The sequence below is a fragment of the Pongo pygmaeus genome, chromosome 7, assembly GCF_028885625.2.
Source record: "Pongo pygmaeus isolate AG05252 chromosome 7, NHGRI_mPonPyg2-v2.0_pri, whole genome shotgun sequence".
NCBI classification, from domain to species: domain Eukaryota; kingdom Metazoa; phylum Chordata; class Mammalia; order Primates; family Hominidae; genus Pongo; species Pongo pygmaeus.
In genome coordinates, this window is record NC_072380.2 from 8,934,235 (window position 1) to 8,961,297 (window position 27,063).

The window sequence follows — 27,063 nt, forward strand, 5'->3', positions numbered from 1 at the left end:
TGCCTCAGCCTCCCGAGTAGCTGGGACTACAGGCGCCCGCCACCACGCCCGGCTAATTTTTTGTATTTTTACTAGAGACGGGGTTTCACCGTGTTAGCCAGGATTATCTTGATCTCCTGACCTCGTGATCTGCCCGCCTCGGCCTCCCAAAGTGCTGGGATTACAGGCGTGAGCCACTGCATCTGGCTACTGCCTTCTTACTGTCGCCACAGCCTGGATAAAATGCGATTCTTCTGAGTCTTTTTTTTTTTTTTTTTTTTTTTTAAATACAGAGTTTCACTCTTGTTGCCTAGGCTGGAGTGCAATAGGGCCATGTCTGGTCATCGCAACCTCCGCCTCCCGGGTTCAAGCGATTCTCCTGCTTCAGTCTCCCGAGTAGCTGAGATTACTGACACGCGTCACCACGCCCGGCTAATTTTGTATTTTTAGTAGAGACGGGGTTTCTCCATGTTGGTCAGGCTGGTCTCGAACTCCCGACCTCAGGTGACTCACCGGCCTCGGCTTCCCAAAGTGCTGGGATTACAAGCGTGAGCCACCGAACCCAGCCCCTCTGAGCCTCTTGCATACAACTGGGGTCATGCCTGCTTTGCAGGTTTGTCTTAAGGATTAAAGCTGGGGAGTGTCTGGAGGAGGGTGAGTGTTGAGCCAACCCCTGCATCTCCCCTCCAGGGCCTCCCGCTAATAAACCCCAAGTAAATGTGCACTTTGTCCGTCCTCTCGGAGCAGGTCTCCGGGAACTCCTGTGCCAAACCGATTTCCGCCCCCAAGGTCCTTCTCCTCTTAGAAATCCTGACGCAGCTCCTAGGTTCCTTGGCGGTGACAGCCGCCGCCCTTTTCTATTTGTACGTAGCTGGAGTGTTTTGTGGGTACGTTCTCTGAACATCAAAGTGGAGCTTTTCAAGACTGTTCTGTGGGGTCCACAGCCTCGCCACCCCCAGCCCCTGCAGCGGCTTCTGAATGAATGAAATAAGCGACGGCGCCCTCTCCACCACCCCGCCCCCGCCAACCCGGCAGGCAGGGATCCCAGGCGCGGGATCTGGCTGAGGCGGTCCCGCGAGGCGGGGGGACTTTTCCAGGTGGGGTGGGGGCCTTGGGACCACCTTTAGGGGCTTTTTCCCCATCCCCTGGCCCCAATTCGCAGCGTTTCGCCACCCAGGGCCCGCAGGGCTCCAAGCCCCTCTTCCCCAGCCCGCGCGCTCAGGCCCCCGCCCGCCCCCGGCGGTGTCCCCGGACCCCGAGCGGAAGGGGGCGGGGGGGTGCGGGGCTGGGAAGCGGGGAGCGCGGGCGGCGGAAGGTGGCGGGAGGGGGTGGGGGCTGGGAAGCAGGGTGCGCGGGCGGTGGGAGGGCCCGGGCGGGGCTGCGCGGTGGTCACGTGGGGCGGGGCCGGGAGGGTACTTAGGGCGGGGGCTGGCCCAGGCTACGGCGGCTGCAGGGCTCCGGCAACCGCTCCGGCAACGCCACCGGCTCCGCGGCGCGCAGGCTGGGCTGCAGGCTCTCGGCTGCAGCGTTCGGTGAGTGCTGGGGACCCGGGGCCACTGCGGCGGAAGTGACCTTGGCGGGGACGGTGCTACCCGGCAGCCGAGACGAGTTCCTCTGCGCCCCAGTCGGGCCCAGGGGCGGCCCCGCGGCGTCCCTGGGGGCCGGCGGGGAGCCGGGACCCTCGGGACTGTCCCTGACGGGCGGGCTGGGGTGGGAGTCCGCGCGCTCCGAAGCGTCGGCGAGAATAGCAGAAAACAGCCGCGCCCGCCAGCCCCTCCCCGTCGCTCCCCTCCCCGGGCTGTGCGCTGGACCCCGGCCCTCGGAGCCGGGACGCGTCCGGGAGCGCCGAGGGAGACGCCTGCGAGGAAGAGCTCGGCCGGGTCCGGAGGCCGCTGCCTGGGACCGCGCTCGCGGCGCCTGGGCCTCGGTGTCTCCGGGACAAACTGCCGACATAATCGCATCTGCCGGCATCTATTTTCGGTTTATTTCCCCCTCATTCCAAAGGATTTCCCTAGCCAACTTTCTGCGCAAGATCCCACGCAATTCCTGGGACCCCAGAAAACGGGTCCTGTTGAAGAACGGGGATCTGGCACTGGGTGGGCTGGGGAGGATCCCGCACGGTGTTAAATCCATAAACAGGAAGAGAAACCAAGCAGCGAAACCAAGAGGCGAATGGGCGATTGGATGCCGGGTGGGGAGAAGGCCGGGGGCGCTCCCTGCCCCTGGACTCCAGTAAAGGGAGGCCGGGCAGAGTCCCTGGGGCGCCACCTCCCCCTCGGTTAGTAGCCCTGGAGGCCGGGGGGAGTTGGCCTCTGGGGAGCAGTGGGTGCTGGGGGCTTTGCAGGCAGGCTGGGGTGGGCGACCCAGGTGGAAGTGAATTGCACTCGGCTTCCTGGTGGGCCTCTGTCACCCCCTTCCCAGGCGTTGAGAAAGCAGGCTGGCAAAGAAAAGGACCCTAGCGCAGGCCCCACACTCCTCCTCCTAACGGAGGAGAGACCCCCAAACCCACTGGAGAAGTGACGCTGTGGGGCTCAAATGCAGACCTGGCACCTTTTTGTAGCCTGGAAAAACTGATGCCCACTGCCTCCCGCCGGAGGAGAGGATAGCTGAGATGCACTCTCTTTGAATCCAAACGTTCAGGAAGGTAAAGCGAAGAGGCCTAAGAGGGCGTTGGCTCTTGGTTAAGGGCTGCTCTTTCTCTTCCATAACATCCGTTCTTTTTTTTTTTTTTTTTTTTTTTTTTTGAGACGGAGTCTCGCTGTGTCTCCCAGGCTGGAGCACAGTGGCGCGATCTCGGCTCACTACAACTTCCGCCTCCCAAATTCAAGCTATTCTCCTGCCTCAGCCTCCCGAGTAGCTGGGATTACAGGTGCCCGCCACCATGCCCAGCAAATTTTTCTATTTTTAGTAGAGATGGGGTTTCACCATGTTGACCAGGCAGGTCCTGACCTCCTGACCTCAGGTGATCCGCCTGCCTCGGCCTCCCCGTGAGTCATGGTGCCTGGCCAAGAACTGTTTCTTGTTGGCTCTGGTGATGGTGACTTAGAACCCGCCAGCTCCTGGAGAAAGGGGCTGGGCCGCCCACCCTGTGTAGCTTTCCCAAAGACAGAGTCAAACGTCTCCTGGAGAACAGAGGCTTCCCTTCCTCTTTGGTCATTTGTCCTCTAGCTGGGTGTACCCCCTGGTGGAAAGGCACAGGTCCCTTGCCCCCCAGGTGGCAACGCAGGCCAGACACGGCCCTGGCACAGCTCTCGCCCCAACAGCTCTCCTTGGATGTTGGCTCAGGTCAGCCCTGTTTCCAACTGGTTAGGCGGTGAGGGGTGGGCGGCCCTTTGGCTCCAGGTTGAAACTGCACACGTGGTGCTGATTTAGCAGATTGGTGAGGCTCTTCTTGTAGGCAGGTTCTTTTCTTTCCCCAGCTGCTGGACCTGGGAGTTGGAAGAGAAGTTGCACCCATTTTAGGGGTAACAGATATTTTCTGTTGCTCTTGGTTGGATTGGGAAGTGAATTGAAGGGAGGTCACGTTTCAGGGGTGCCTTGGGATGTCTGTTGGTGATTTTCTTAATTTCTTTTTTTTTTTTTTTTTTGAGACACTCTCCCTCTGTCGCCCAGGCTGGAGTGCAGTTGTGCGATCTCGGCTCACTGCCACCTCCGCCTCTCATGTTCAAGCAATTCTCCTGTCTCAGCCTCCCTCCCAAGTAGCTGGGATTGCCAGTGTCCATCACCACACCTGGCTTTTTTTTTGTATTTTTAACAGAGACAGGCTTTCACCATGTTAGCCAGGCTGGTTTTCAAACTCCTGATCTCAAGTGATCTGCCTCAGCCTCCCAAAGTGGTAGGATTACAGGCATGAGTCACCGCGCGGTGGGGGGGGGTTTTCTTAAATCTGGTAATGAGTTGTGGTTGTGTAGAGTAACATACCGTCCTTTCCTTTCGAGATATGGACTGAAACATTGAGAGAGAGGAGTTACAGGTATGCCAATTCTTCTCCTTTTCTCTTTTTTTTTTTTTTTTTTGAGGTGGAGTCTCACTCTCTCACCCAGGCTGGAGTGCAGCGGCAAGATCTCAGCTCACTGCAACCTCCGCTTCCTGTGTTCAAGCCATTCTCCTGCCTCAGCCTCTCAACTAGCTGCGATTACAGGCATGCGCCTCCACACTCAGCTAATTTTTTTATTTTTAGTAGAGATGGGGGTTTTGCCACATTGGCCAGGCTGGTCTCGAACTCCTGACCTCGTGATCCGCCCACCTCGGCCTCCCAAAGTGCTGGGATTACAGATATGAGCCACTGCGCCCAGTCTGCTGCCTCTTTTCGATGGTCTGGCCTAAGGAAATTATTGGAAAAATGTGCGGTTGAGTGATATTTACTGGGCACTTCCACATGGTTCGTGTAAAGGGAGATGGTTGGGGTGACAGGCAGTTGAGTCTGGGGGAGGCATGTACAGATGTGCTGTGCCTCTGGGATATCAGGGTGGCAGGCGGCAGTCTCTACGTCTGGTCCCAGGCTGCCTGAGAAAGAGTGTGTGGGAGGCAAACCTTGCGCCCTGGCATGGTTGTTAGTGTTTATATTTACCCTAGCTTGTGTGGGGTAGGAGGTTTAGGGATCAAATTCCACTCTGTGTTTAGACTTTTTTTTTTTTTTTTTTTTTGAGACAGAGTTTCACTCTCACCCAGGCTGGAATGCCGTGGCACAATCTCAGCTCACTGCAACCTCACCTCCCAGGTTCAAGCAATGCTCCTGCCTCAGCCTCCTGAGTAGCTGGGATTACAGGCATGCACCACCATGCCTGGCTAATTTTTGTATTTTTAGTAGAGACCTCAAATGATCCGCCCGCCTCGCCTCCCAAAGTGTTGGGATTACAGGTGTGAGCCACTGTGCCCAGCCATGTGTTTAGACTTTTAACTAATCTCTTTTTTAGCTTCAAGCCTTATCCTCCGCCTCTACAGACCACTCCTGTGCCTGTTTCCTGGTCCTTCCAAGGGCCATTGTATTCCCTGTCTGCTGCTCCTCTTTTGGATTCTCCTGCACATTTGTTTGTTCATGCATTCATTCATTTATTGTTTGATTCATGACAGGGTCTTGCTTTGTCTCCCAGGCTGGTGTGCAGTGGTGCGACCACGGCTCACGGCAGCCTCAGCCACCCCAGATGTAAGCGATCTGGTTCCCACCTCAGCCTCCCGAGTAGTAAGTAGCTGGGGACCACAGGCGGTGCCCAGCTTTTTTTTTTTCTTTGTAGAGACAGGGTCTCACTGTTGCCAGGACTGCTCTGAAACTCCTGGTTTCAAGTGATCCCCTTCCCTCCTCCCACTTAGGCCTTCCAAATGCTGGAATTACAAGGCATGAGTCACCTCCAGGCCTTTTTGTACTTTTAAAACTCCGCATCAGTGTATAAACAATGTTATTAAAGTTTATATGACTTCAGTTACACTACATGGATCCTTTTTCACTCGTGGTTGTGAGATTTATTTCTGTTGCTACGTCCAGTTCTAGTCCATTTGTGTTAAGTGCCCAGTGTGTTTATCTACTGACGGACAGTTATGTTATTTCGTTTTCACTATTATCCCGTGCTACAATAAATATCCTGTGTCTCCCAGATACTTAGAAGAGCTTCTGCGGGGCAAATGTGGGAGAGCTTGTTTCTGGGTCATGAGGTGTGTTCATCTTCCATCTTGCTAGATGTTGGCAAAGGGTTCTCCAGTGTGGTTGCATCAATTTACACGCCCAGCAGTGTGCAGAGTTCCTGTTCCTCACATTTACCAACACTAGATACTACCAGACTTTGATTTTTGCCAATCTGATGGGTTTGAAGTGGTACCCCTGTTGTAATTTCATGACCAGAAATTCAAATTTAATCCTTCCCATAGGACAACAGTAACCCACTTATGCCTAGTGTTACATTATTGGAACGCTAAGCATGTGGGAGTTTTTACATCGTACTGCTGAAGGTCATCGCCAAGGTCTGATGTTTTTACTCATGCAAAAATTAAAAAAATTGCAACCTCTGGCATAAATGGGTTGAGTGACACTTTTCCTGTTTTTATCGTTGGTCAGTGATGGCATATGTGGTGGTTTTTTTGTTTCTTTTGGTTTTTTTTTTTTTTTTTTTTGAGACAGATTCTTGCTGTGTCACCAGGCTGGAGTGCAGTGGCGTAATCTCGGCTCACTGTAACCTCTGCCTCCCAGGTTCAAGTGATTCTCCTGCCTCAGCCCCCCGAGTAGCTGGGATTACAGGCGTGTGCCAGCACGCCCAGCTAATTTTTGTATTTTTAGTAGAGACGGGGTGTCGCTGTTTGTCGGGCTGGTGTTGAACTCCTGACCTCATGATCTGCCCGTCTTGGCTTCCCAAAGTGCTGAGATTACAGGCCTGAGCTACCGCTGGCCTATTTATTTTTTATTTTAAATTTTAATTTTCTGAATAGAGATGGGGTCACTATCCTGCCCAGGCTGGTCTTAATCTCCTGGGTTCAGTTGATCCTCCTTGGCCTCCTGAAGTGTCAGAATTATAGATGTGAGCCACTGTGCCCAGCCCAGAACTGATGTTTTGTAAATGCTGGGTGCTGAGAAGGATGTGTGGCTGGCAGTCTTGACTGTGTTATCTGTCTTTACCAGGCCAGTAACTTCTTTGGTCTGGTCATCAAGATAATCTAGCATCCCCAGCAAGCATGCATGGAAGGAGGATTGGCCCAATGTGGCCAAGATGGTAACGGGACCAGTAGAGAGCCCTGTAGAAGACATCTAGATATTCTGCCTTAAGAGCTTGGAGGGCCGGGCTGTCTCATGACCCTCTGACGTGCTGACCTGGACTCTGGCAGAATGTGCACACACACATAGTCACACAGCTTCCTGGTTTGCGCAAGTCCCAGGAGGGCGGTGCCAACCACAGGCTTTTCCCATTCGAGGGTTGGAAGCGTATTATCAAACCACATCAGAGTGCTGGGGGCCACCTGCCACCCATTCCCAACCCACTCAGCCTCCCTGGTGTTTGGGACGTGCTTTGCTTTGGCAGTCAAGACAGCAGAACAAATCAACTTTTAAGGCCTTGTCACTGATAGTACAATTGCCATTATTTTTCATCCAAATTAGGATACTTCTGAAAATAGAAATGATGACTCTGGGATGCAAACGTTGGCTGTCCTATGTATAAGGAGATGGCTTTTCACGCTCCCAGTGACTGAGGAAGTTTCTCCCAGATGGCGCTGCTCTGAGCCTGGTGCAGGGTAGGCACTTTCGAAAGAGTGTCTCCTTCCATCTTCCATCAGCCTTGCGAGATGAGTATCTGTTCCCAGGGCTACAAGGGAGGAAAACAGGACCTAGCTGGATCCAAGAGCTAGGCCTTTCTGTGGCTGGCCTTCGTGTCAGCCTCAACTGCCCTGGTGTAATCTCGCCTGCGGTTGAATTAGGGAACCGCCATGTTCTGCAAGCTGGAGAGGCACAGAACACTAATCTTACTGCAATCTCAAAGGATCTCTAAAAGCTTTTATAAAGCACGCCCAAGGTCCTTTGGTATCCGATGCAGACGTGGTGAATGCACTGGCTCTGTCAGCGTCTGAGCAAGTCAGTAACAGGAATGGGGAGCAAAAGCTTTCAGAACTTTCTAGAATATTGACTAAATTGTCTTGTTTCCAACCAACAACAACAAAAAATCAACTGCTGAGGGCCTTCGTAGTGTCTGCTCTTTCAAGTTGTACGGTAGTCATTTTGTCTGCAGGATGTGGGGTTGCTGTGGCTGATCTTGTACAATATTCCACTCATAGGTGTCTTCAGGCCTATGGAGAGCAGCTTGCGTGGGCTGGGCCTGCAGTACCTGGTTTGCATAGATGACTGGCAGGTGGGCAGCACGGGGAAGGACTTGTGAGTGGCCAACCTGGTTCAGGTGAGGGAGGTGGAGTGGGGCTTCTCTGCTTCCCCTGGTTCCCTGGAAGCCTCCAAGGCTGGTGAGCATCACTGCTGCCTCTGCACGCCTGCATGCTGGGTGGGTTTTCTGACAGGTTTTCAGTTGCTTGGGGGCTATGGCTGCAGGGAGCCCACTCCATGGGACAGATGGGCCGCTGGTGCCCGTTCATCAGGGGACTGATGAGACCGAGGCCTGAGAGCCCTTTGGATTTTTTGTCCTTAATTTAATCATAAGCCAAGAATCTACTAAACACGGTTCCACTAGGGGCAAAGACGTAACACATCAGAGGCCACAGCAAGGCTGTGATTTATACTCAAAAAGGAAAGGTCTCTGGGGTCTTCTGGGTCACACCAGAGCATAATTGAGGTCAGCACACTCCCACCCAGTGCAGGGCTGCTCCAGCATTGGGGTACGTCTGGCAGGTTGAAGTAGGGGAAGATGAAACTCGCCAAAGTCTTGTTTTGTGGGTACACTTAAGTGGTCGAAACTTCAGGAGCAACTGCTGTTATTAGCGGTGAGTGCCAAGACTAGTTTTTATAGAAGAGAAAGAAAGTTCTCTGGGAAGGTCTTACTGAGCCTTCACAGTCTCCCCATCTTTCCACTGTTTCCCTGCTCTTAGCCGCTCTGCTGGCCTATAAGGCGCAGTCTTCATTTGTGGCTTCTGGCAAAATGTAAGCACTTGACTTTTTTTTTTTTTTTTTTTTTTGAGATGGAGTTTCGCTCTTGTTGCCCAAGGTGGAGTGCAATGGTGCGATCTCAGCTCACTGCAGCCTCCCTCTCCTGGGTTCAAGCAATTGTCCTGCCTCAGCCTCCCGAGTAGTTGGGATTATAGGTGCACAACCACCACGCTTGGCTAATTTTTTGTATTTTTAGTAGAAATGGGATTTCACCATGTTAGGCAGGCTGGTCTCGAACTCCTGACCTCAGGTGATCCACCTCCTTGGCCTCGCAAAGTGCTGGGATTACAGGTGTGAGCCACTGCGCCCTGCCAACTTTCAATTCTTTAGAGCTGACTATGAGAGGTGCCAGCAGTATATCCACAGCACCAATGAACGAGGAAGGGCCAAATACTGCATGAGAGATTTGCTAATAATTCTTTCACTTTTTTTCTCTATCAGCCAGGAGCTAGCAACTTGGCTTATTTGGAAATTTTAGGTGTACATGTCCTGTCTCCTTAAATCCTTCATAGATTGGAAGTGCAGTCTACCTGAGGGTTCTGTGACGATGTAAGAAAGCTTTTTCTTTCTTTTTTTTTCCCTCTGAGACAGAGTCTTGCTCTGTCGCCCAGGCTGGAGTGCAGTGGCGTGATCTCGGCTCACTGCAACCTCTGCCTCCTGGGTTCAAGCAATTTTCCTGCCTCAGCCTCCTGAGTAGCTGGGACTACAGGCACTGCCACCATGCCTGGCTGAGTTTTGTATTTTTAGTAGAGACAGGGTTTCACCATGTTGGCCAGGCTGATCTTGAACTCCTGACCTCGTGATCCACCTGCCTCAGCCTCCCAAAGTGCTGGGATTACATGCGTGAGCCACTGTGTCCGGCCTCTTTTTTTTTTTTTTTTTTTTTTTTTGAGACAGAGTCTCGCTCTTTTGCCCAGGCTGGAGTGCAGTGGTGTGACCTCAGCTCACTGCAACCTCTGCCTCCTGGATTCAAGTGATTCTCCTGCCTCAGCCTCCCAAGTAGCTGGGATTACAGGCACCCACCACTGTGCCTGGCTAATTTTTGTATTTTTAGTAGAGACAGGAGTTTAGTAGAGACAGGCTGGTCTCGAACTCCTGACCTCAGGTGATCCGCCTGCCTTGGCCTCCCAAAGCGCTGGGATTACAGGCATGAGCCACTGTGCCCAGCCAGAAAGCCTTTATCGAGCTTGGTGGCAGCCCAAAACTGATTCTTTAAGGATGTCAAGACTTAACACTTCCTGTGACTTAGCAGCACCTCCTCTCCTTTGACTTTCATTCCACCTCCTTCCAGGATCCCAAGGTCCCTATTTGTCCTGGAAATGGCTTCAAGGTAGTCTAGGGTGCCATTTGCCGGGGGAGGAAGGTGCTCTGGTTGATAGAGTCGCCTCGCCACACACTTTTTGGCACATAATACCATTCTACAGAGCTGGAGTGGAGTGTGCTTTCTCATAAGCGCTCTGCAGGTTTGGAGAGAGAGGATATGAGGAGCACCCTTTTCTGTTTTAACACAAAGATTAGCTTGGAAAAGGGGCAGAGGGGTGCAGTGGAACTCAGGTCTGCCCAAGCAGCCCAGCAGACCAAGGTCTAGAGATGACATCTGCTCGCAGCTGTTCTTCCACCCGCCCGCATCCTGGAAAGGGGTCTTGTGGCACACAAGAGTTTACATCCTTCCCTCGTGAAATAAGGACTTTGTGTTCATCATCTCTTGTAAGAAGCAGAGCAGAAAGCACAGAATTAAGAAATAAAAGGGAAGTGGGTGCCTATATAGAGGGAAGTGAAAATGGGTTGGTGTCCCATGCAAAGATCCTGGAAACCTGTTAACAGCCCAGCTTGTCACTTTCACCATCTGCATTTGTCCAGAGTGATTGAGATTTGCGTTGTGGAGAGAAAGGCGCCTGTTGCACAATGGAGTGAGATTGCCACTGCTATCAGGACCTCTGTGCTTGGCTTCACACTTTTTGAGTTCTCAGCAGTCTTGGGACCCTCAAGAGTGGAAGCATTTTTGGATGTTAAATGCTGGGGTTAATTGAAGTTAAGAGCTTGTTTTACTGGGCATGGTGGCTCACGCCTATAATCCTGACACTTTGGGAGGCCAAGGCGGGCAGATCACTTGAGTCGAGGAGTTTGAGACCAGCCTGGGCACCATAGCAAAACCCCATCTCTACAAAAAATACAAAACTTAGTCGGGCGCAGTGGTGCGTGCCTGTAGTCCCAGCTACTTAGGAGGCTGAGGGGAGCAGATCTCTTGAGCCCGGGAGGCAGAGGCTGCAGTGAGCCGTGATCATGCCACTGCACTCCAGCCTGGGCAACAGAGTGAGATCCTGTCTTAAAACAAACAAAAAAAACAAACTTGTTTTCATTTAGACTCTTCCTGGCGTTGGGGACCTATTGGAATAGGTTTAGTGTGAACTGAGAGCTAGAAGTGGTAGAGGAGAGAGGAGGGAGGGAGGGAACAGAGCCCACTGGAGCGACTGCCCTTCCTACCTTATTGCACACCAGGCACGTCCTGGAGCTTCGGTCCTCCTCAGTTCATTCTTGACTGCCACTTGAGACACGGTGGTTACTAGCTCCATTTTATAGGTGGTGAAACTGAGGCTTGGGGAAGGTCAGACCCCAAGGGTGCCATTTAGTCAGTGGCAGAGCCAGATCCAAATGCAGGTCTCCTGACTCCCAAGTGCAGGGCTCATTTTGTCGGCCGGTTGCAGCAGGCTGGCGGCCCCTTGAACTCCAGCCTGGATGCCATAGTGGAGGAGCAGAGAAGCCAGGAACACCACAGCCCTGGGCCAAGGTGCGGGGCTGAAAGAACTTCCCCAGCGCTCAGCCTGGGACTAGTGGAATGGGCTGGGCCCTGGGGCTGGCAGCGGTGGCCCCGGGGAGTCTGGGAATGAGTAGGGAGCACGGGGAGGTGTGGGAGGGCCTGGGAACCATGAAAAGGAGGGCGGGTGCAGGGAAGTCGCCTGCTAGTCAAGTGGCGAGGGGGCCCTGTGGGACTCCAGGGAATGGCCGTGGCAGGTTGTCCTCCAGGAGTTGAGAGCCATTGGACATGGCCACTGCCTGTGTTCTCAGCCACCACAGAAACCAAAGAAATCTTGGTTTAAAAATTCAAGTTGCCATGGAAACGCTCCCATCCTCGACTTGGCTTATTATTTAAAATAACATCTTTACAGCACAAAGCCCCCGGGGACATCCGAGGACACTCCTGTCTGCCCATGAGACACGCTAACCTCACAGTGTGGAGGCTGTGTGGGTCACTGACACGCATGGCCACGTGAGACGCTGCCTACCCACGAGTCACAGAAAAGGGGAAGATTATTATTATTATTATTATTTTTTTTTTTTTTGAGACGGAGTCTCGCTCTTTCGCCCAGGCCAGAGTGCAGTGGCGAAATCTCGGCTCACTGCAAGCTCTGCCCCCCGGGTTCATGCCATTCTCCTGCCTCAGCCTCCCGAGTAGCTGGGACTACAGGCGCCCGCCACCACGCCCGGCTAATTTTTTGTATTTTTAGTAGAGACGCGGTTTCACCGTGTTAGCCAGGATGGTCTCGATCTCCTGACCTCGTGATCCGCCCGCCTCGGCCTCCCAAAGTGCTGGGATTACAGGCGTGAGCCACGGCGCCTGGCCAATAAGGGGAAGATTATTAAGAAAGTCACTAGGGGCCAGGTCCAGTGGCTCATGCCTGTAATCCCAGCACTTTGGGAAGCTGAGGCAGTCAGATCCCTTGAGGCCAGGAGTTCGAGACCAGCCTGGCCAACATAACGTAACCCCGACTATACTAAAAAAATAAAAATTAGCCAAACGTGGTAGCACAGGCCTGTAATCCCAGCTACTCAGGAGGCTGAGGCACAAGAATCACTTGAACACAGGAGGTGGAGGTTTCAGTGAGCCAAGATTGCACCACTGTACTCCAGCATGGGCCACAGAGCAAGACTCCCATCTCAAAGTCACTAGGGAGGAAGCCTCATTGGTGGGAAGGAAGACCAAATTGGAAATGGTCTGAGGAATCATTAAAACAAATGTCCTTTTATCAGTTTGGTGGCTCACGGCCTTTAGTAATACCGCCAACTATTTTTCTTAGAAGAAACAAAACTGAAATAATAGGAACATACTTTTTTTTTTCTTAAAAGTAAGGTTATGTTGTGAAAAAAAAGTCTCCCCACTGTAGTGACTGACTACTGTACATCTTCCTCGGCATTTTGCGTGTAGTGGCAGGAGTGTTCCTACATGTGTAGGTTGCTGAGAGGGTCAGACGCTTATGGTCCTCAGTCACCCACAGCTTGCTTTTTCCCCACTTAACATTGGGACTTGGGGCATTTTTACTTCTTTAGTACAAAAGAATTCACTTCAACTAGTTGCTTTTTTACTTTTATTTTATTTATTTATTTTATTATTATTTTTAGATGAAGTCTCAATCTGTCGCCCAGGCTGGAGTGCAGTGGCACAATCCCGGCTCAGTGCAACCTCTGCCTCCTGGGTTCAAGCGATTCTACTGCCTCAGCCTCCTGAGTAGCTGGGATTACAGGTGTGCACCACCACGCCTGGCTCATTTTTGTATTTTTAGTAGAGACAGGGTTTCACTATGTTGGCCAGGCTGGTCTTGAACTCCTGACTTCAGGTGATCCGCCTGCCTCGGCCTCCCAAAGTGCTGGGATTACAGGTGTGAGCCACTGTGCCCGGCCTATTTTTTTTTTTTTTTCTTTGAGACGGAGTTTTGCTTTTGTCCAGGCTGGAGTGCAATGGTGCGATCTCGGCTCACTGCAACCTTTGCCTCCTGAGTTCAAGTGATTCTCCTGCCTCAGCATCCCAAGTAGCTGGGATTACAGGCATGCACTACCACGCCTGGCTAATTTTTTGTATTTAGTAGATACAGGGTTTCACCACCTTAGTCAGGCTGGTCTCAAACTTCTGACCTCAGGTGATCCAACTGCCTCGGCTACAGGCATGCGCCACCGTGCCTGGCCAACTAATTGCTTTTTTAATGGTTGCTTCATATTCTATTTAACCACTTACCATAATTTAACAGTTACTCTGTTATTAGATACTTGCTTCATTTCTGGTCTTTTTCTAATGCAAAAATTATTTAGTGAGCACCCGTGTGCATGTATCTTTGCATTTTGTGGGATACGTTTCTAAATGTCAGCTTGCCGAGCCCCAGGACATGCAGATTTAGAAACTGGTGGGCGTCGCTGTTTGACGTCTCAGTGGTTGTGCCCACCCCTAGGCACTCATTATCATGCCTTCCGTCTCCCCACTTTCTAAGCCCTGCAAGAAGTGCCAAACTGTCCAGCCTTTGCCAATCTGATACTTGCTGAATACCTCCTTGATTTTATCTGCATCTCCCTGAGGTTGAACTTATTTTATTTTTGAGGTAGAGTCTCACTCTGTCACCTAGGCAGGAATGCAGTGGTGAAATCTTGGCTCACTGCAATCTCCACCTCCTGGGTTCAAGCGGGTTCAAGGGATTCTCCTGTCTCAGTCTCCCAAGTAGCTGGGATTACAGGCACCTGCCACCACACCTGGCTAATTTTTGTATTTTTAGTAGAGACGGGGTTTCATCATGTTGGCCAGGCTGGTCTCAAACTCCTGACCTCAGGCGATCCACCTGCCTCGGCCTCCCAAAGTGCTGAGATTACAAGCTTGAGCCACCACGCCCGGCCGGTTGAACTTATTTTTATCTGTGTTGGCCATTTGTAGTTTTTCTATTATGCTGGTTCCATTTTTCTGACTTTGAAGAGCCTTTTGTGTATCAAGGAAACGAAGCCTAAAGTATATGTGAGTACTGCTTTGTCAGTTTTTGTTTTAAAGAGACTTTTCAGTGTAATGCAAGCATTTTCCCTCGAAGGCTCTGTTTCCTGTCAATCCTAAGCTTTCCTCCAGCATTACCTTTTTAAAAAACTTTATTTTCTATAGTGATGGGGGTCTCACTATGTTGTCCAGGCTGGTCTTGAACTCCTGGCCTCAAGTGATCCACTTGCCTTGTCCTCCCAAAGTACTGGGATTATAGGTGTGAGCCACCACACCCAGCCTGTTTTTCAAAGGGCATTGATTTTTTTCATAAAACTTTTATAATTAAGATCTGTGGGCCGGGTGCGGTGGGTCACGCCTGTAATCCCAGCACTTTGAGAAGCTGAGTTGGGTGGATCACGAGGTCAGGTATTCGAGACCAGCCTGGCCAAAATGGTGAAACCCTGTCTTTACTAAAAATATGAAAATTAGCTGGGCATGATGGCACATGCCTGTAATCCTGCTGCTCGGGAAGCTGAGGCAGCAGAATAGCTTGAACCCAGGAGGCAGAGTTTGCAGTGAGCCGAGATCATGCCATTGCACTCCAGCCTGGGCGACAGAGCAAGGCTCCATCTCAAAAAAAAAAAATCTGTGTTGCACGTGGTACTTTTTGTGTGTGAGGAGTCCAGTGTGAAGATTCAGACTTCAGGCAGCCACTTGTACAAGCACTGTCCTGTTTCCTCTGTGGCCTCACCTAGGTACGCTGATTCCTCCACGGAAGATGTGCTTCTGAGCGGTCTGTTGGGTGCTCTGCTGATGAGCATCACCCAGCGTTTTACGACACATTTGCTGCCCCAGAGGGCCGGGCTCCCGTCAGAGCTCTTTTCCACTGGCTGGGTGCGGTGGCTCACACCTGTAATCCCAGCACTTTGGGAGGCTGAGGCCAGTGGATCACCTGAGGTCAGGAGCTCGAGACCAGCCTGGCTAACATGGTAAAACCCCATCTCTACTAAAAATACAGAAATTAGGTGCGTGTGGTGGCGCACACCTGTAATCCCAGCTACTTGGGAGGCTAAGACACGAGAACTGTTTGAACCTGGGAGGTGGAGGCTGCAGTGAGCCAAGATTGTGCCACTGTACCCCAGACTGGGTGACAGAACAAGACCCTGTCTCAAAAAAAAAAAAAAAAAGCTTTTTTCCAGAGCCATCGTGTTATCCTCATATATTTATTCTCCTAGATGAATTGTTGCTTAAGCAACAATGAAGTTTAAATTGTTCTTCAGGTAGAATCCCCTAGGTGCCAGGCAGTTTGTTAAGCACTGACACCGCAGTCCTGTGACTTTCATGACGACCTGTGACCTGTGGGAGGTAGAACACCTTACCCATCCGTGGAAGCCCCTGGAGTGAGGGACAGGAGCCCCCGCCTCACCCAGCTCCCCGCGCCGCGGCTCTCCCCAGCCCTGGATGCAGGCGCCCAGGAGACATGTATTGCTTTTGTTGAGCTGCTCGCTTAGGAGGGTGACTCAGAGTTCAAGCTGGAAAGCACTGGCTTGTGACTCATGAGCCAGTCCAAGATCAAACGGCTGAGGCATCGAGGTGAGAGTTTCCCTTCCCAGAAGCCTCATCTCCGCAGCCGGAAGCAGAGCCCTTGGCTGACAGGAAAAACCAGAGGCCCCGGGAGTGGGTGGATGGCCAGCCCAGCCCCACCTCTCAGCCTCCACCTCGACCAGCCCACACCGAGCTTGTTTGTCTGTGTCCTGTCGAAACTAGGACTCCTGGATTGTGACTTTTCTTACATTTCCCTGTCCCATGGGTCCTCCACTTAGGATGTAATCACACAGACAGGCTCTTCACTGTTTCATATCACTCACTTGGGAAAGTGTCTCAAGCTGTTCTACAAATCCATGCAAAAGCAGTTTAAAAATAGCAGAGAAGGCCCTGGACTCGGTCTCGTCCAGCGCAGCCCCTTGGCTTTCTCTCCTGGATCTGGCCGCCTGGCCCCCGGGGACACACACGAGGTCATGGCATGCTACAGGGAGGCGGGGATCCCGTGGACACCTCAGCTCCTTAGAGTTCTCCGCCTGGGCCAGGACGGGCACGGGGGTCCCCACTGATGCCCGAGACGGTGCCCCTGTGTGTGTGAGCCCTCGACCCACGTAACAGAGAGGTGTCCTGATGCCCTCTGTCCTCTCCAGGTAGATCTAGGATCCGGCTTCCAACATGTGGCAGCTCTGGGCCTCCCTCTGCTGCCTGCTGGCGTTGGCCGATGCCCGGAGCAGGCCCTCTTTCCATCCCCTGTCGGATGAGCTGGTCAACTACGTCAACAAACGGAACACCACGTGGCAGGTAGGCTGTGGGGCTGCGTCCTACGTATGTACCCTGCCAGGTCGGTCTGTGCACACTGACTCCAGGAATGGGGAGCCAGCCCTCACTGTGGCCCACAGAACATTCTGTCCTGGACTGTTAAGAATGGCCCTGACCCCGAGTCATGGCGGCTCTGGACCACGCCCCCCTCCTCTGTCCCATACCCCACGTGTGTGCATGTGTGTGTGTGCATGTGTATGAATATATGGTTGTGTGCACGCGGAGGTGCGTGGGGGAGTGACCGAGCTTTGGAAGTGTTCAAAACCAGCTAGCCTCTGTGACGCCCCCCGTGGCAGAGTGGCAGTTTATCAGTCCCACCCCTGATTTCCTTTGTCTCTGCCCAGCCCTGAGCCTGGGACTGAGAACCAAGAATGAGGAGTGAGCCATGTTGAGGGCTGGAGAGGGTCTCTGATTGTCAGCAAATGGGAGCAGATCAGGGGAGACACCCACTCTGCCCGTGTGTCACTCTGGGCTGTTCCCCAGTGCCCCCCAACCCTTGGGCCCTTGAATTGGGTAGGGCCCCTGGCTTTCCCTGGGTTGGGCCTGGTGTGTGGGCAGCGTGCCCATCCACCGCTATCCCAGGAGACCCTTCAGCCAGTGGGTGACTCTCTTCCAGGCCGGGCACAACTTCTACAACGTGGACGTGAGCTACTTGAAGAAGCTGTGTGGTACCTTCCTGGGTGGGCCCAAGCCGCCCCAGAGGTGAGTGCCTGCTCCTCCGCACCGCTGTAATGTGAGTGGCGGGCGTTGGTTTGGGGCAGTGGAAGTGGGAGAGTGAAGGCCTCTCTGGCGTCCGCAGGGCTCATGCCGCCCAGGGCTGCCAACACCACTTGAGGTACAGCACTTGTCTCTTTTCGTTTTTGTATTATTTACTTTCTCTTTTTATTTTTTCCTTCTCAAGTTATTAGTAGAGAAAATGCTGGTGCTTTTTTTTGTTTGTTTTTGAGAGAGTCTCACTCTGTCACCCGGGCTGGAGTGCAGTGGTGCGATCTTGGCTCACTGCAACCTCTGCCTCCCGGGTTCAAGCGATTCTCATGCCACAGCCTCCTGAGTAGTTGGGGCCACAGGCTTGCACCACCGTGCCCGGCTAGTATTTATATTTTTAGTAGAGACTGGGTTTCACCATATTGGCCAGGCTGGTCGCGAACTCCTGGCCTGAGCAAGTCATCTGCCCACCTCGGCATCCCACAGTGCTGGGATTACCAGCATGAGCCACCCCCAGTGTTTTCTATTACGCTTCTCCAAGGTGTCTCAGCTCCAGGTGTGACAGACAAGGTCTGGGTCTCCACTATGTGGGCAGACTCAATCTTGAATAATTTAAGGGAAATCTAAGAAAAGCCAGATGAGGCCAAATACGGTGGCTCACGCCTGTAATCCCAGCACTTTGGGAGGCCAAGGCGAGCGGATCACCTGAGGTCAGGAGTTCGAGACCAGTCTGACCAACATGATGAAACCCCGTCTCTACTAAAAATACAAAAATTTGCCAGGCATGGTGGCGGGCACCTGTAATCCCAGCTACTCAGGAGGCGGAGGCTGGAGAATCACATGAACCTGGGAGGCAGAGGTTGCAGTGAGCTGAGATCGTGCCACTTCCCACGTGAGGATGGGGTAGTTAAGTTGCAGGACACTGCCTTCTGCACAATGGGGAAGATATGAGAAATGATGAGAGGATCCTGGGCAGATGTGGAGGCAGGAGAGCGGGGCAAGAAACACTATCTGGACTGAATAAACTCATTTAAAAATAAGTTTATAATTTGTGGATAAACTCATTTAAAAAAATCCATTACGTAAGCCTAGAAAGAAGTGTACAACATTGCAAGTCAGGCCAGGTGTGGTGGATCATGCCTGTAATCCCAGCACTTTGGGAGGCCGAGGTAGGCAGATCATTTGAAGCCAGGAGTTTAAGACCAGCCTGGCCAACATGGTGAAACCCTGTCTTTACTAAAAATACAAAAATTAGCCGGGCGTGGTGGTGCATGCCTGTAATCCCAGCTACTCAGGAGGCTGAGGCACGAGAATCGCTTGAACTCAGGAGGCAGAGGTTGCAGTGAGCGGAGATCTTGCCACTGCACTCCAGCCTGGATGACAGAGTGAAATTCTGTCCACTCCCACCCTCCCGCCCTGCCCCGCCCCACCCCACCCCACCCCAAAAAAAATCACAAGGTGCATTGAGCAACAGAATTTCCTTTTGTTTTATGAAATTACCAGGGACACCTGTCTGCAGCCTTCTCCTGCATGTCTTGTGCTCACTTCCTTGCTAGGGGAGTGTGGCCCAGCCACAGTGACTGCTCTTAAACCAAGTGGCCTTTGTAGGGACTGGGGAGGGAGTTGCGGGATCAGAGCTTGTAATGAAGACCTTCCTTTATCCAGAGTTATGTTTACCGAGGACCTGAAGCTGCCTGAAAGCTTCGATGCACGGGAACAATGGCCACAGTGTCCCACCATCAAAGAGATCAGAGACCAGGGCTCCTGTGGCTCCTGCTGGGTAAGGCCCTGCTGGCTGGCGGGGAAGGGCTGGAGACAAAGTGGGAGCAGCAGTGGGGAGTCTTGGGGGATTCGGGGTGGGGACAACTCTGACAAGGCAAGTTATAGAAACTTTCTGAGTCCCAGTTTCCATCAGTACAAAAATCACAATCCCTCTGGCCGTGAATTATGGCAAGGATTAGGCGGAGTGACGGGCAGAGCATCCAGCAGATTGCAAGTCCACGTGTACGGGTGGCGAAGCAGCTCCCTTCACCTCACATGCTGCCCCGTCCGCAAATACCAGGAGCTCTCACCGCTACTCTGCTTCAAAAAAGCATCCCTTTAGTGTCAGCGAGCTGTCTTAATTTTGTCATTTAATTGTGGTAAAGTACGCATAACAGAAAATTTAATAATCTTAGCAATTTTCTCCTGCCTCAGCCTCCCCAGTAGCTAAGACTACAGGCATGTGCCACCACACCCAGCTAATTTTTGTATTTTTAGTAGAGACGCGGTTTTGCCATGTTGGACAGCCTGGTCTCAAACTCCTCACCTCAGTTGATCTGCCCTCCTCGGCCTCCCAAAATGCTGGGATTACAGGCGTGAGCCACCGTGCCTAGCAACTATTTTCAAGTGTACAGTTCTGTAGCATTAAGTACATTCACAGTGTTGCTCAGCCATCACCACCATCTGTCCCCAGAACTCTTTTTCACCTTGCAAGACAGAAACTCTGTCCCCATTAACACCAATCTCCTGGCCCCTGGTCACCCCCACTCTACTTTCTGTCTCTATGAATTTGACTCCTAGGGACCTCATACAAGTGGATCACACAGTATTTATTTTCTGGGTGAGCTGTGGGTTTTTTGTTAAGAAAAAAACACAGCCAGGTGCGGTAGCTCACGCCTGTAATCTCAACACTTTGGGAGGCTGAGGCGGGCGGATCACCTGAGGTCAGGTGCTTGAGACCAGCCTGGCCAACATGGTGAAACCCTGTCTCTACTAAAAAAGACAAAACTTAGCTGGGTGTGGTGGCAGCCACCTGTAATCCCAGCTATTCTGGAGGCTGAGGCAGGAGAATTGCTTGAATCCAGGAGGCATAGGTTGCAGTGAGCTGAGATTGCGCCACTGCATTCCAGCCTGGGCAACAAGAGTGAAACTCTGCCTCCAGAAAAAAAAAAGAAACACACATACAAACTAAAATTACACATTTTACAGATTTCAGAAATGAACCAAGTTCCCAGGCGGAGGTTCACGGTGGTGCTTCTCTTGCTTTAAAAGCTGAGTTGGGCAGATGCTGAGGCAGGAGAGTAGGGCAAGTGGCTCATCATGCCTGTAATCCCAGCACTTTGGGAGGCTGAGGCGGGCAAGTCACTTGAACCCAGGAGTTTAAGACCAGTCTGGCCAACATACCAAGACCCCATTTCTACCAAAGAAAATAAAAGCTGAGTTGGAGCCTCCCCTGGTGTTGAGAGATCAGTTGCCTACAAGGTCTGAGGTGTCCCTGTGGACCTTTGAGGGGACTGCTGCACAGGGCCCAGCCCGGACGTGGCAGCCTCACCCGGTGGGGCTCATTCCTGCAGGCCTTCGGGGCTGTGGAAGCCATCTCTGACCGGATCTGTATCCACACCAATGCGCACGTCAGCGTGGAGGTGTCGGCGGAGGACCTGCTCACCTGCTGTGGCAGCATGTGTGGGGACGGGTGAGTCAGGCTGTGCTTCCACAGCGGGTTTAGTGCTGAGAGACCCTGGGCCCCGGCTTCTCAGTGGAGGGGACTTTGAGGACTTCCTGGGACTCCTGCGAGTCAGAAGTGTTTCGGGGAGACTCTGAGTCTGGCAGGCAGGGCCCGGCAAGGCTGCTGCTTCCTGGGAGGTGCCTGAACCAAGGCTGGCCCAGCAGAGCTGTCTGAGCGGTGGCATCCCAGCAAAACAGACAGTCTCAGAAAATGTGGTGGAATGTCTGGCCCCTGGCCTGGTTTGTGTCATCGCATGTTCCTTTTTCTTGCTTGGGGAAGCAGTTTGGGGCATTTCCTTGTGTGTAGTTAAGGGGATGGAGCCACTTTAACAACATGGTGGTAGCACAGAACTTCCTGCTGCAGCTGCCTGCAGCCTCGCCTTGGTTCTGCAGTAGTGGTGTTCGCCGGCGGCTGCAGATCCGAAATGCCTGAGAGCTTAAAAAAATGCGCGTGGGCTTCTGCCCAAACTAGTTAAATGGGAATCACTGGCGATTCTCATTTCAGAGAACTGGTGGTTTTTTAAGTACCTCAGGGAAGTTTAGTGTCTGCTCAGTTGAGAATCAGCATTCTACCCGGAAGGGCACTCGCAGCCTGGTCTGGTACGGACATGGACAGGAGAGCGTCCTGTCTTCTCCAGGATCTTTGTGGGTAGGGGTGGGGCTGGTGGTTATTCCCTGCAAGCTGTGCTTATCTAGGGAGCGTCCCTTGGAGGGTTTGTGGTCTGGGAGGGCTGCTGGCACCACTTGCTGAAGGTGGGGGCGGGTCCCCCAGTGGCCTCGGGCACTTGGGTAGCACACAGTGGTCTGGAGAGCAGGTGGTGCTTCTCTCAGGTTTTCATGAGAGGCTGTCTTTTCAGCTGTAATGGTGGCTATCCTGCTGAAGCTTGGAACTTCTGGACAAGAAAAGGCCTGGTTTCTGGTGGCCTCTATGAATCCCATGTAGGTGAGTGTGTCCCCTCGGCCCCTTTCCGGCCAGATGGATTGTTAAAGCAATTAACCATCATGGCTTTATTTGCCTTTATAAAGTGGAGGTTGAGACAGACGGCCAGGTGAAAGGTGCTAGCCAGGTGCACAGGCCTCTGGCAGGACCTGCCTGGCGTCCATGCTGCAGGCACGAGGCTGGCCTTGCCCCAGGTCTGCCTGGCCCAGCTGGGGCTTCTCCGTGGGGGCTGTAGGTTGACTCCGCTTTCTCTCGGGTTGCATCAGGGTGCAGACCGTACTCCATTCCTCCCTGTGAGCACCACGTCAACGGCTCCCGGCCTCCATGCACAGGGGAGGGAGACACCCCCAAGTGTAGCAAGATCTGCGAGCCTGGCTACAGCCCGACCTACAAACAGGACAAGCACTACGGTAAGGGGCCTGGGGCCTGGCCACGGCGCACGTGGAGGCTGGGGAGCTGCTGCATCCCTCCTCACGCTGCGGGGAAGAGGTCAGGGCTGAGGAGCCTTGGGGTCCGGGAATTCTAGGACACAGGAGGGGGAGTGATGCCCTTTTGCCTGGGGAAGCAGCACACTCTCCACTTTCTGCTTGTTCCACCCTGAACTCAGCCTCAGCCCTTTCAAGCCAGAAGGGACCAAAGCCCTCATTTTGTAAGGGTGTGGCGTATCCTGGAGTCCTGGGGTATCCTGGCCTCTACCGGGGCCTCGTGCTCATTGCTCTCTTCTCCCATTTCTGAGCTTCCAGCCCCAGCCCCGTCCTTAGTTCTTCAGGGGAGCCTTCCTTGAGCTCCCCTGGCTGGGCAAGTCCCCTTAGATGCACAGTCTTCCCCTGGAGGCCACCAGAAATCAGTGACTGGCTGACAGTGGCACAGCACGAGGCACTGTCACCGCCCTCCCCAACCCCCAGCTCGGTTCATTTTCCAGGATACAATTCCTACAGCGTCTCCAATAGCGAGAGGGACATCATGGCCGAGATCTACAAAAACGGCCCCGTGGAGGGAGCTTTCTCTGTGTATTCGGACTTCCTGCTATACAAGTCAGGTGCGTGCTGATGGCTGACGGCAGTAGAGGGTGGGGGTTGGGAGGGGAGCCTGGGTGCCAAGGTGGGTTCAGGTGAGCCAATAGGACTTGATTAGGCAGGCAGGCGAGGGGCTGGGGAAGAGAGCTGTGTGGGGCCTTCCATACAGGCTCACTCCTCTGTGGACCAGCCTGGCACCTGACAGTCTCTTTGTCCACCTGTTGTGCCAACACACAAGAGAATTCCAGAGGCCTCTCCCAGAGCCTCTGGGCTAGTTCCTTCCCATCCGTTAGAGTCCAGCTCATATGTGTTGTCTGTGGAAGCGCCCCCCTCCCTGGTGGCTGGCCACGCCTGCCCTCGCCTTCATGGCTTTGCATTGCTTCATCAGCATGTTCCTGTTATAATGGCAGGTCGTTGGTGTCTGCACTGGGTGACACATTTTCTTCATCTTTGTCTTTGCAAAGGCCTAGATCTTGCCTCACACCAGTGGATGAACACACAGGGAGGACCTTGCCCTGGGCAGTGCCGTAGGGACTCGAACCAAGGAATCTGGACAGTCCCCATCCCCAAGTCCTGTCTTAGAAATCCCTTGTTCCAGATGAACAGTCTTTGCTGACTGCATCTAATCCCATTAATATTTTGCTAGATTGGAAACTCCAAAGCTCTCAGCTCTTGTAAAACAAGTTTGACAAAGGAAGATGATTCTGGCAAGAAAAAGTTCTGTAAAGATGGCACTTCTTAGCACAGTCCTCGCCCATGTTATTAAAAGATGCATTTCCACTTTGACAGTGATTTCCCCACCAGAGGAGAGCCTGGTTGGGCAGCCCTGAGCCCCTTAGCCCGTATCTTTCCCGTCAGCTAGCATTGGCTGCCACCAGCCCTCCCTTCTCCCTCACCTCTCCAGGGCGTACCTAGAGCAGCTATTAAAACTCTAAGCCGTGTAACCCTTTTGACAAACTCTTACTTACATGGAATCCCAGTATATAGAACAGATGAATCAGTCTTCTAGCATTAAATGTTTTATAAATTAGAATGTATTAGAAAGTATTTTTAAAGCCAACCAACAAGCACATTTTGTAGGAATCTATTTTAATATTTACTCAACAAATTTGAGTGTGTTGGGCCTTCAAAAATATATTTAACTAATTCACCAGTGTTGTGAGAACCCCCAGAGCCTCCTGATGGAGCAGCAGGGTCCCTCTGGAAGCTGTTTCTCCTGGCCGGAGGGTGACCAGCTGAGTGTGGGGGGGGGGGGTGCTGTGGGGCGTGGGGCAGTGGCCTGGTCTCAGCCAGTTCTTCCCTTCTCAGGAGTGTACCAACACGTCACCGGAGAGATGATGGGCGGCCATGCCATCCGTATCCTGGGCTGGGGAGTGGAGAACGGCACACCCTACTGGCTGGTTGCCAACTCCTGGAACACTGACTGGGGTGACAATGGTGAGTGGCGGCCCCCTTCCTGCTGAGAACAGGGAATTGTGAGCCACACACAGTGGCCATCTTGGCTTTCTCTGTTCTACCCATTGCACAGCCTCAAACCCTGGACCTACGGCCAGGCTGTGAGCTCCTCCTAAGTGCCAGGCACCCAGGAGTTCCCTTTTGCTGCGAGGGCAGACTCTCAGCAGCTTCAGAGCCCACGCCTGCCACAGTTCCCACAGCATCGCCCCAGATGCCGTGATGGGAAGGGTGACCGGGCATGGGGCTTGTCAGTGGAGGTGTGCCCCACGGCTCCAGAAGCCTCATGGTATTGAGGGCTGTGCTACTGGGCAAATAGCAGGAGCTGCCAGGGATTAGTGACTTACTCCCAGGTCTTTTAGGGATGAGTCTGACTATATTGATTGACCCTTGTCACACTTTAAAAGCACCTTACTTTTTATTCCCAGGCTTCTTTAAAATACTCAGAGGACAGGATCACTGTGGAATCGAATCAGAAGTGGTGGCTGGAATTCCACGCACCGATCAGTACTGGGAAAAGATCTAATCTGCCATGGGCCTGTCCTGCCAGTCCTGGGGGAGTTTTCCCTGAATACAGTCGGATGGGGGCGAGATGGGGGTAGAAATGCATTTTATTCTTTGAGTTTACATAAGATACAAGTTTTAGACAGGGTCTGAAGGACTGGATTGGCCAAACATCAGCCATCAGACCTGTTTTCCAAGGAGACACATCCCAAGTCCTGGCTACATCCCAGCCTGTGGTTACAGTGCAGACAGTTAGGCCATGTGAGCCACTGCTGCCAGCACACAGCATCCTCCCCCTGTAGACTAGTGCTGTAGGGAGTACCTGCTCCCCCAGCTAACTGTGGCCCCCTCCCCGATCCATCCATCTCCAGGGAGCAAGACAGAGACCCAGGAATGGAAAGCAGAGTTCCTAACAGGATGAAAGTTCCCCCATCAGTTCCCCCAGTACTTCTAAGCAAGGAGCTTTCCACATTTGCTACAAGATCAGAGGAGAGATGGTGTTGGGAGCCCTTTGGAGAACGCCACAGTCTCCCAGGCCCCCTGCATCTACCGAGTTTGCAATGTCACATCCTCTCTGATCTTGTGCTCAGCATGATTCTTTAATAGAAGTCTTCTTTTTTGTGCACTCTGCTAATCATGTGGCTGAGCGAGTCGAACAGCTGGGAGACCTGTGCTAGTTTTACAGATTGCCTCCTAATGACGCGGCTCAAAACGAAACCAAGTGGTCAGGACTTGTTTCTGACCCACTGATCTCTACTATCACAAGGAAACTAGTTTAGGAGAAACCAGCTTTTACTGTGTTTTAAAAACTACAGCTTCACCCTATCAAGTTAACAAGGAATGCCTGTGCCAATAAAAGGTTTCTCCTTCAACTTGAAGTCAACTCTGATGGGATCTCAGATCCTTTGTCGCTGCCTATAGACTTATAGCTGCTGACTATCCTTGTCCCTGCAGAGAATCACGTCCTGGAACTGCATGTTCTTGCAACTCTTGGGACCTCATCTTAACTTCCTGCTGCCCCAGCCATGTTTTCAACCATGGCATCCCCCCCCCTTAGTTCCCTGTCATCCTCATCAACCTTCTCTGTAAGTCCTTGGTAAGCTTGCCCTTGCTTAAGAACAACATAGCTGTGCTCTGTTTTTGTTGTTGCTGAGACAGAATCTCACTCTCTCCCAGGCTGGAGTGCAGTGGCGCCATCTCGGCTCACTGCAACCTGCTGCCTCCTAGATTCAAGCGATTCTCCTGCTTCAGCCTCCCGAGTAGCTGGGATTACAGGCACTCACCAACATGCCTGGCTAATTTTTGTATTTTTAAGTACATACGGAATTTCACCATGTTGGCCAGGCTGGTTTCAAACTCCTGGCCTCAGGTGGTCTGCCTGCCTCAGCCTCCCAAAGTGTTGGGATTACAGGCATGAGCCACTGAGCCGGGCCTGTATTTTTTATCAGCCACAAATCCAGCAACAACCTGAGGATTCAGCTCATCAAACAGGCCTGGTGTCTTGGTGATCTCACACAACCAAGATGCTATCCCGTGGAGAACCACATCCCCCTGGATGCCCTCCAGTCTTGGTTTGGGCTGGAGTCAGAGCCTGTATACAGGATTTTGAATTTGTATGCCACTGGTTTGCATTGCTGGTCAGGAACTGTAGTGCTTTGCATAGCCCTGGTTTAGAATCATGTTACAGCAGTTCTTGGTGTAGAGGAAACTAGAAGAACCAGCAGTCATTCCACTGTCCTGCCAACGTACACCTCAGTACTCCCCTTCCCAACTGAGGTGGTATGGGGCTAGCTCTTTCCAAAAACATTGAAGTTTGGCTTCTGATGTGACCCAGAAGTTAGGAACCAGAAGCTACATCAAATAAGCTTTGAAAATCTGAGGAGCATTGTAGGAAAGGTTTGTTATGCTCATCATGGCACTCAAGAGATGCTTAAAGGTTACCAAAGCCACAAATTCATAACCACTTATTCTTCCAGTTTCAACTAGAATATATTCATAACCTCAATAAAGTTCTACTTGCTCCCAAACTAAGTTGATTCATTCCATGCGCACTGTCTCCCTCACCTCCATCGTATACGCACCTGCAACTCCCTGCTTCTGCATGGAGCCAGCGGGGATGTGCTAGTGAGTGACAAGGAATTGTGGGGCATCTCGACATCAGCTTAAGGCTTTGTTAGAAACACCTGCCTTGCAGTGTTTGTGACTGGGAAAGAGCTCAGTGTTTTAATAGACCTCAGATCACCCCCATTGATGATCACTTTGTCACCTCAGTTCAATAGTTTCTCCTGGATTCTTGTCCAAGTGACATGACAGGTGGAGGTAACAG

At 52.3% G+C, this 27,063-nt stretch overlaps 2 protein-coding genes across 6 annotated transcripts; both read left to right on the plus strand.

Moving 5' to 3' along the window:
- The first annotated feature begins 1,353 nt into the window (after positions 1 to 1,353).
- Positions 1,354 to 26,764, plus strand: CTSB (cathepsin B). 5 transcript variants are annotated; one of them, XM_063669342.1, is made up of 11 exons: positions 1,687 to 5,161; positions 7,732 to 7,805; positions 16,466 to 16,616; positions 17,251 to 17,336; positions 19,005 to 19,119; positions 20,675 to 20,793; positions 21,683 to 21,768; positions 22,032 to 22,175; positions 22,688 to 22,804; positions 24,090 to 24,218; positions 24,662 to 26,764. In XM_063669342.1, the coding sequence occupies exons 3-11, from the start codon at positions 16,491 to 16,493 to the stop codon at positions 24,757 to 24,759; spliced, it is 1,020 nt and encodes a 339-aa protein (XP_063525412.1). In that variant the 5' UTR covers positions 1,687 to 5,161; positions 7,732 to 7,805; positions 16,466 to 16,490; the 3' UTR covers positions 24,760 to 26,764. The 5 variants fall into 5 exon arrangements, with proteins under 5 accessions (XP_054355019.1, XP_054355018.1, XP_063525412.1 ...); XM_054499042.2 differs by lacking the exon at positions 1,687 to 5,161 and adding an exon at positions 7,066 to 7,194; XM_054499044.2 differs by lacking the exons at positions 1,687 to 5,161; positions 7,732 to 7,805 and adding an exon at positions 1,354 to 1,511.
- LOC134740059 (putative uncharacterized protein encoded by LINC00269) lies at positions 13,294 to 16,459 on the plus strand (the record flags this gene model as incomplete). Its single annotated transcript, XM_063669344.1, has 2 exons — positions 13,294 to 13,369; positions 14,047 to 16,459. Coding segments are annotated over 2 exons (270 nt in total), but the record flags the coding sequence as incomplete, so codon positions are not given.
- Positions 26,765 to 27,063: the final 299 nt, after the last annotated feature.

Coding starts and splice junctions, on each gene's coding strand:
- CTSB (XM_054499044.2), top strand. CDS start 16,491: ATGTGGCAGCTCTGGGCCTCCCTCTGCTGCCTGCTGGCGTTGGCCGAT. Junction 20,794..21,682: donor GGCAGCATGTGTGGGGACGG/GTGAGTCAGGCT, acceptor CTGTCTTTTCAG/CTGTAATGGTGGCTATCCTG. Junction 22,176..22,687: donor CAAACAGGACAAGCACTACG/GTAAGGGGCCTG, acceptor TTCATTTTCCAG/GATACAATTCCTACAGCGTC.